This window comes from Rhamphochromis sp. 'chilingali' (assembly GCF_963969265.1).
Source record: "Rhamphochromis sp. 'chilingali' genome assembly, chromosome: 11".
NCBI classification, from domain to species: Eukaryota; Metazoa; Chordata; class Actinopteri; order Cichliformes; family Cichlidae; genus Rhamphochromis; species Rhamphochromis sp. 'chilingali'.
In genome coordinates, this window is record NC_137938.1 from 21,960,384 (window position 1) to 21,968,482 (window position 8,099).

Consider the following 8,099-nt stretch of genomic DNA (forward strand, 5'->3'; position numbering starts at 1 on the left):
AAACAAAACAATACACATTGCTAGTAAAGCAAATTTTGTATTGGTAGATTACAGTACTTATGTAAAACACAAAGAGAAACACACAGAAAGCTTTGAATCACTTTATCATCGTTTTTGTATAAAATTTAGTGTTGGCTAAACAACCATGATGTGAATTTCCTGATCCACTACATCCTACAGGTGCTCTGTTGGATTGACATCTATTTACTTGGAGGCCATTTGAGGACAGCGAACTAAATTTAGTGTTCAAGAAACCAGTTTGAGATGATCTCAGCTTTGTGACAATGTTGTATTATCCTGGTGGAAGCAGCCAGCAGAAGATGGTACACCATGGTCATAATGTTAAGAAAACATCACAAGCATTGTTACACCACCAGCAGGCTGAACTGTTGATACAAGGTAGGGTGGATCCAGGCTTTCATGTTTTTTACACCACGGTCTGACTCTACCATCTGAATTTTGCAGCAGAAATCAACTCATCAGACCAGGCTGCAGTTTTCAAATCTTCTATTGTCCACTTTTGAGTCTGTAACAACTGTTCTCGTTCTTAGCTGACAGGTGTGGTACTCAGTGTGGGCTTCTGCTGCTGCAGTGCTTTTTGTTTTTTCTTTACTTTTTTTTTGCAAACCTCGGTTGTAACGAGTGGTTATTTTAATTACTGTGGCCTTCCTATGAACCCAAAACTGTTCTGCTAACCGCTGAAATCAGTAAGACATTTAAACCCAAAGAACTACCACTGATGGGATATTTTCTCTTTTTCATACAATTCTCTGTGGAAGAATCAGTAGTTCTGGAAACACTCCAGTCTGGCACCAACAACCATGTCATGTTCAAGTTGGTTAAATCACCTGCCTCCCTTTGGATTTGACCATGTTTACATGCCTAAGTACATTAAGATGCTGCCATGTGATTAGCTAATTAAATATTTCTGTTACCAAGCAGTTAAATGGATGTACCTAAAGAAATGGCCTGTGGATGTATGTCCTCAACCACACATGGATGGAATGTTTAAGCAAACACAAGTGTTATATTTATTATCAGTAGTTGATTGTAGTTGATATCTGTAGTGAAATTGATTTACCATCCACACCAGGGTAGCTGGGATAGAAAGACAGGATGACACATGTTTGTTACACAGACTAGATAAACATGAATTTGAATAATTACTATTTTCTCTGCAATGTCCAAATATTATGCCCTTACTGCCCATTTCCTGTTTTCACCCTGCAGTGCTTTACAGCTGCCATTTTCGACATGTGCTGAAGGTTTACCTGCATTAACTGATTTTTTGGCCACTTGAGGGCGGTAGAGTAAGCTAAAAAAAAAAAACCCCAAAACAAAACATCATATTACATTCACTTTTTAAATTCTTCTTTCCAAAGTGAAGCAGACAGGAAACAGTACACAGCTGTTTGCTGGTGGAAGCTCAGCTGATGTGATTCAGAGTTTGGATCAAGTTTACAGTGTGAGGAGAAAATGTGGATGATGTGAGTCTCTGTGCGTCTGTGAAAAGCTCAGACGGCAGTTTAAGGACAAGCAAGTCGACCACAACGTTTTACATAATCAGAACCAAAATCTCAGTGAAATCCAAAAGGCTGCTCCGACTCAAAGTGTGTCATCGGGGTATAAAACCTGCAGAAAAAAGAAAAAGAGATTTATTATAGTCTGGTAGATGTTTCCACATCTGTTTCAAAGTGATGGAAAAATAACTGTTAAATATAAACATCTACCTCGGTTGTTGACACCATGACCCGCCCTGCAGAAAGGTTCAACATTTTTATCAATAAATCTTATCAGTAGATGCTGTCATGACAAAAACATTCTTTTATGTTTATTAGAAAGAATCTCTCACCACTGGATTTCTTCTTGTAGTAAATTAGCCCAGCAAATGAAAACACCAAACCCAGCAGCAGCCCTGCTGCACCAACAGCAATCTTATCTCTCCCTGAGTCAGGCGATGGTTCTGAAAACACATTTATCAGCAGCAGCAGATTACATCTACATATCTTTCACTTTTCTGATCACTTTTCTCTTGGTGGTTTTTAATGTGTGGCAGCATGGGCCTTTTACTCTGTGAATTCTGTGTTGGAGTTCTCTCATAAAATTTCAAAGGAATGCATGCTGGGAAATGTGGATATATCCACAAAGAAAGCAAAGTCGCATTTGAATGATAATCAGTTACAAAATACAGAAATACAGGCAGAAAAATGTACTTTAATGATTTGGATTAAATGTAACTACTTATTATTAAGTTAACTGGCTTTAGCTAAACATGTCCAAAATAGTATGAAATGTTGTGTAATTGTCTAATCTAAAGCTCAGATACAGGTGGCATTAAATACTCTCTTACCCCAGTCATATATCAGGGGCTTCATGAGGCTTGCATGCTCCACCATGCATGAGATTTTTTCCTCAGGTGTGGGTGTATACTCCAAGAAGGAATGGATCTGGTAGAGCCAGTTTCCATTTGGCAGCTCCTCAGTGGAAGTCACATCAGTTGTTGTCTGCTTTCCGTCTCTGAGCCACGTTAGTTTGATTTGTTTTGGGTAAAAGTTGTACGCGCTGCAGACGAGCATGCTTGGATGTCTGCTGTCTGCTGCATCCACAGACCTCAGCCAAACGTAGGGCTCGACTAGAGGAAACATACAAGTCATTAAAACAAAACTTGACTTTCTTTGTAGAAAGTAAGAAAGAGAGACAGTTTTGAGATAATTGCTGTGATGTTTTGTGAAAATTACCTGAATTCTGGAGCTCATCATAAATCAGTGGGACATTTCTTTTGCAAAGGTTTGATTTCCATACCTCATGTTTCATAAAGCCCTGGTCACCGTTGAGCTTATCTGCAACTTTTATTCCGTTCTTTGTGTAACCGACTACTTTCCCCACACTGCTGTTGTATTGGCCTTCTAGCACCTTATTAAAGTAAAACTGCTCCACGTACATGGCATCGTGGCCGTCAGGGGAAGTAAACTGGCAATGAGCCACATAATATCCAAAGAGAGCGCCTGAAAAATGTTTTCCAACAAACAGTAGTTAATATGGCTAGTTAAATGTATATCCTATCATCACACATCACATGCTACAGCTAAACAGATAGCTGCTAAGTAGCTATTTGAGTCTGTTGTATCACTTTGATCAGCAGTATAAATAAAAAGTCTAACTTACCTTCTGTGGAAAAGACGAGCAAAAGCACAAAGAAAGGAAGAAAACTGTGAGTATGAGACATGCTGTCTGGTAAATAAGAGTAGAGTGACTGAATCATCACACCTAGACAGCAGTGGTTAAAGTTGGCACTGAGTTGTAAAAATCAGGAAGTTGAGTTCCTGAAATGTATTGTTTTGATTTCAGTGCTCTTGTTGTTACTGGGTACCTCCCCAGTTATTTTGCAAAAAATCTCAGATTACCAATGAAAAAAAAAAAAAAAGAAGTAAAAAACAACAACATTTGGTTAAAAATCAGGGAAGTAAAGATTTTGAACCAGCATTTTTTTCATGGTGCCACTTCAGTCAAATTGAGTGCTCAGAATTTTTTGTGGATCATGACTATACAGTCATTACACAAACAAAACAGAACATTACACATTACTAGTAAAGCAAGTTTTGTATTGGTAGAATATAGTATTTATGTAAAACACAAAAAGAAACACACAGAATACAAAAAGCTTTGAATCACTTTATCATGTTTTTGTATAAAAAATGTAATTAAATATATGTATATGCAAAGTATAAACAAAAATAACAGTTATAGTTTTATAAGAACCACAATCTCTACAAGTTATGTGGTTAATATATCAAAGAAGACAAAATCAAAAATACAACTGATTTACATGATGTACATCGAAGTTTATTAAACACTGTATACATTGTACAAACTCACATTTAGTCTCTATCACATCTTGAGTTACTGGATTTGTTTTGTGTGTGTTAACTTTATTGGCTTTAAATGGTACTGTGCAGAAATAATATAGTATTTGTTTATCATATGCTGACTATATTTAACCTCACAGAAGTTACTGTCGTTGGTGTCCCTTTACAAAGAAAAATACTCCGACTGTGACTCCCAGTAAGCCCAGACTCAATCCCACTCCACAGAAAATAGCTGGTCCAAGACTTTGATCACTGTTCATGACCTCAGCTTCTGTAGAGAAAGTTAAAGACAATATAAGTCATTACAGACACAATGAAATTTCTGTTTTTAGTGACTTCATAAGGTCAAATATTTACCCCAGATTCTTGTTTTGGGTGTCTCCAGTGCCGAGTGCTCCACAGTGCAGCTGTAAAAGTCTCCTTCACTTGGTGTGAATGTCAGAGTGGAAAACTGGTGGAAGGTTTGATCTTTATTAGGGAAATATCGACTGAGTGACACCCCCGTGGACACCGGATGGCCATTTTTGGTCCAAGTAACATTGATGGAAGGTGGGTAGAAGTGATTCACAAAGCAGATCAGGCTGTTTTCTACTCCCAGCTCAACTTTGTCAGAAGAGAAGAGGACGATCTCTGGAGGGTCTAGAGGAGGTAAAAACACAAGTAAAACTTTCTTCAGCATTTTCTCAATCATGTCTGTACAGAGATTGATGCAGAGGTTGATTTACCTTTTTCTTCTGGCACATACTTCTCTTCCATTTCAGCAATTTTTGTAATTAGTAAACACCATTTCCTGTTGTCCAAAGCATCTTCAAGGATACTCAAACCCACCAAAACATGACTCGGATCGGGAAAAATAAAATTGGGAACGGTGTAGACAATCTCTTTTTTTGGGAAATCGGCATATAAAAACTCTTCGCCATCAAACTCAAACTGAACCTCTGTCAGGCCTTGGACGAAACAGCCCACTACGTAGGTCATTTCATGGGGAACTGAAAAAAAAAACTGTGGTTACAACTTAAAAGTATAGATGTCAAGTCATATGACTGCTAATATGTACAGTTTATGTCTAATAATGTCTTTTCAGGCATTTGCATTCTTGAGTAACAGAAACAAAAAATGACTATGGGTGCTTAACATGTCTCAACACATGAACTGCATGCTCCAGAACAAACAAGTTGCAATAGATTGTTAGCTTAAAACTTACTTACTCTGTGAGAAGACACAGAAGTTGTTGAGTATGAGGATTAAGAGAGGAGCGTGCTTCATATCTGTTGTGTGATGTGACATCAGTGACAGCAGACTGAGTGGTTCAGTATTGGTTTTAACTTTACCACTGCTGCCAACAGGGAACTTCACAGTGAGTCATATGACCAGACCAGGTCCTGGGGTGGAGTAAAACAAAGGAGTAACTGGAGAAAATTCCAATTAAATTTGTTCTGTGAGCTGTTCTTTGTGGATTTAACCAACTGAATTCAAGAAGATATCAGCAGAACCCTATGGCTGATTTCCTGCCACTACACACTATAAAACCAATATAATAGGTAGAATTTAGTGAGTGTAAATAAGACCCTAGATGTGATCAATCCTTTGAATAACAAAAAGTTAGCATACTTTAATTTGTTTTGCAAGACATTTCACGTTAAACATAGTCAACACATCATGTATGGATCCAACATCTAATTTTAAAAAATCTAAAAAAAGTTTTGATTAACCTACTTAATCAAATTTCACTTGTGAACCTGGGCTTTTTTTTTTATAATCTCTCACCTTCTTCTTTCATCCTCCCCTTCCTACATGTTTCTCCATCTCTGAACACGACACATTGGCATTTTTGACTCCTTGGGAAATACAGCAACTGTGACAAACTGCAAAGAAACAGTTTGTTTGTTCACTCATATTTGTTGAAGTCTTTGAAAATTTGCATTTGAAATTACATGACAAAATGTGACTCCATTTATGCTGACATACCAATGCAACTTTATATAAAGATAGCTAGACAGAAAGGGGGGGGGGGATTCTTATTACATAAACGTGGCAAGAAAGCAAAGGCAACTACAAGTTTCTCGGGAAAACAACAGCTACATTTATCCTCTGTTTAATTTCCTTATACTAGACTTCCTCTACTATACTAAGATTTCAAAAAATTATTTTCGTTTCAGACTGGTTCAACTGCTTTATTTATCAGAATTACCGAGGGTGTGTCTGTCTGGAGTCTGTTGCGATCTGGGTAACTGATCTAACCAGGTGTCCCAACCGTTTCTCCACATTTGATCTTTACTTTTTGTTTCCTACAGTTTGTCCTGTCAAGTTTCGGCTGAATAATTACCTAAGCTTTGGAATAATCTTCCTCTTCACATTAGGCAATCGACATCAGTGATGGTTTTTAAATCCAGATTGAAAACGCATTTTTAATCACTGGCTTTTGACTCAGTGGTTGACTGACTTGCACTTACTTATATTTTATTGTTTTCACTATGTTTGTTATTTTATCGTATTTATTATTCTTATGGTATCTATTATGTTTCTATTGTTCAGCACTTTGGTCGGCCTTGTGTGTTTTTAAAGTGCTATATAAATAAACGATGATGATGATGATGAATAATTAGCTATAAAATCAAATGTAAAGTTAGGATACAGCTTTATCTGATCAAAGTTCTTACTGCCAAAACGAACACTGACAAAATGTATAGATTTAATTTCAAACTTTATTCTTTCTTTGATGTGATGATGCCAAAGTGGCACAAACTGATCAAATTGCTCTGTTTTTCTTCCTGTTTTTATATGTAAAGATGTTACGATGGTGACTTACTCTCTTAACTCAGAATGAACATACTCACAAGTTGATTGAATTTACTCCAATCACTGTTCTGGACCAGGAAACTCAGAGTTCCCATTTGTTGAACAGGTGATATGACCAATCTGTTGCCATGTCATCAGACCTGCAGCTAAATACTTTGTACACCTGAGTGAAGAGGAGCAGAGCTGTCAGCTTATCACCACCTGGTGGAGAGTTTGATCTGCCTTTGAACTCCAAATGACAAAAAAATTCTCCTGCATGCTCGCGGACATGAAGCCGAGAAAGCCATAACTAAACATAATCTGTGATCAGGGTGTCCCAGGGCAATGTTTTGAAGGACACTGTAAGAGTGTTTGTGTCCACCTGACGTAGCACCAAGTATTTCAACTGGGCTTTGCATGTTAAAAGAATATTAAATTGAGTCAGTTACTAGAGGCTATTGGCACAAAAAGCAAATATGCAGCATGAGGACTTTGACTATTTTGGCTCAAATACAGTAGTACTTAATCTATTCAACTATGTACATGTTTTATATTTTCTACAGAAAAACTGGGCACTAAATAGTGATTAGATGGTGAGGAAACCTCTAGATCTTAATATACTGGCTGTTGAGCAAAAGGCTAATGCACTGATAACAGCTCAGCCCCATACTATTCAGTGTCCCAGTGTGTCATGACAAACTGACAGAGTCTGCAACACAAACAAAGTGAAATATGATTAATGCAAATATATATTTTTATTCATAGCTGTGACATGATTCAGTCCACCAGCAATATATATCAGATTTCCAGTAAAAACATACGAAGGGTCACTGTTGGATGTGGAATTTGGATATTTACAGAAAGGTCTTGAGTCACCCTATGTTTCTTCATATTTCGCTGGAAAAATGCATTTATTGAAACATGCAAACATGAATGAAAACATTGTACATAAAATTACTTAAAGTAGTCTTCCAGGTGTCTTGTATTTCACTCTTCTGTTGATGTTGGCTGTCTCTTGTTTTGTTGTATGCCTATAATACCGTATAATCGTTTGCATTTTTTCATGAAAAAGAAAGAAAAAAAGACGAAATTTAATTTTTATAACAGGCTGGTTATGACAAAGTGCCCAAAGATGGAGGAGTATTACTCAAGTCTGGGTACATGGAAGCAAAATAAAGAAATGAAACACTGAAAATGTTTGCACAGTGCTGTGCATAAGGTGAAGACTAGATGTTAGGGTCAAAGTGCACAGAAAATCTATTTTCCGAATATTTTAATATTGAAACTGTATTTCTAGAGTCACTGTTACATTTAGTTATTGAATTTAAACTGCTAGAAATTTATATTTCTTTCCATCCCCCCATAAAATTTAAAAAAAAAAAATTCATTGTTGCCCCTTGTAAGCTTTTTTCTGTTCCTAGAAAGTAAAAGTTGTAAAAACTTTGGCTGGCAGGT

The 8,099-nt window shown here is 36.9% G+C and overlaps 2 protein-coding genes across 3 annotated transcripts; both read right to left on the reverse strand.

Moving 5' to 3' along the window:
- Positions 1-51: 51 nt before the first annotated feature.
- Positions 52-3,303, reverse strand: LOC308405635 (rano class II histocompatibility antigen, A beta chain-like). Its single transcript, XM_080896333.1, has 6 exons — positions 3,166-3,303; positions 2,739-3,005; positions 2,351-2,632; positions 1,853-1,963; positions 1,731-1,756; positions 52-1,632 (listed from the first exon to the last, which is right to left on the reverse strand). The coding sequence occupies exons 1-6, from the start codon at positions 3,260-3,262 to the stop codon at positions 1,606-1,608; spliced, it is 810 nt and encodes a 269-aa protein (XP_080752459.1). The 5' UTR covers positions 3,263-3,303; the 3' UTR covers positions 52-1,605.
- A 438-nt stretch (positions 3,304-3,741) lies between these two features.
- Positions 3,742-5,186, reverse strand: LOC308405816 (rano class II histocompatibility antigen, B alpha chain-like). 2 transcript variants are annotated; one of them, XM_080896568.1, is made up of 4 exons: positions 5,075-5,186; positions 4,592-4,855; positions 4,224-4,505; positions 3,742-4,137 (listed from the first exon to the last, which is right to left on the reverse strand). In XM_080896568.1, the coding sequence occupies exons 1-4, from the start codon at positions 5,151-5,153 to the stop codon at positions 4,010-4,012; spliced, it is 753 nt and encodes a 250-aa protein (XP_080752694.1). In that variant the 5' UTR covers positions 5,154-5,186; the 3' UTR covers positions 3,742-4,009. The 2 variants fall into 2 exon arrangements, with proteins under 2 accessions (XP_080752694.1, XP_080752695.1); XM_080896569.1 differs by having other exon boundaries at positions 5,071-5,181.
- Between the last annotated feature and the right edge of the window lie 2,913 nt (positions 5,187-8,099).

Coding starts and splice junctions, on each gene's coding strand:
- LOC308405635 (XM_080896333.1), bottom strand. CDS start 3,262: ATGATTCAGTCACTCTACTCTTATTTACCAGACAGCATGTCTCATACT. Junction 2,633..2,738: donor TGATGAGCTCCAGAATTCAG/GTAATTTTCACA, acceptor TGTTTCCTCTAG/TCGAGCCCTACGTTTGGCTG. Junction 1,964..2,350: donor GCCCCTGATATATGACTGGG/GTAAGAGAGTAT, acceptor ATGTGTTTTCAG/AACCATCGCCTGACTCAGGG.
- LOC308405816 (XM_080896568.1), bottom strand. CDS start 5,153: ATGTCACATCACACAACAGATATGAAGCACGCTCCTCTCTTAATCCTC. Junction 4,856..5,074: donor CTTCTGTGTCTTCTCACAGA/GTAAGTAAGTTT, acceptor TTTTTTTTTCAG/TTCCCCATGAAATGACCTAC. Junction 4,138..4,223: donor ACCCAAAACAAGAATCTGGG/GTAAATATTTGA, acceptor CTTTCTCTACAG/AAGCTGAGGTCATGAACAGT.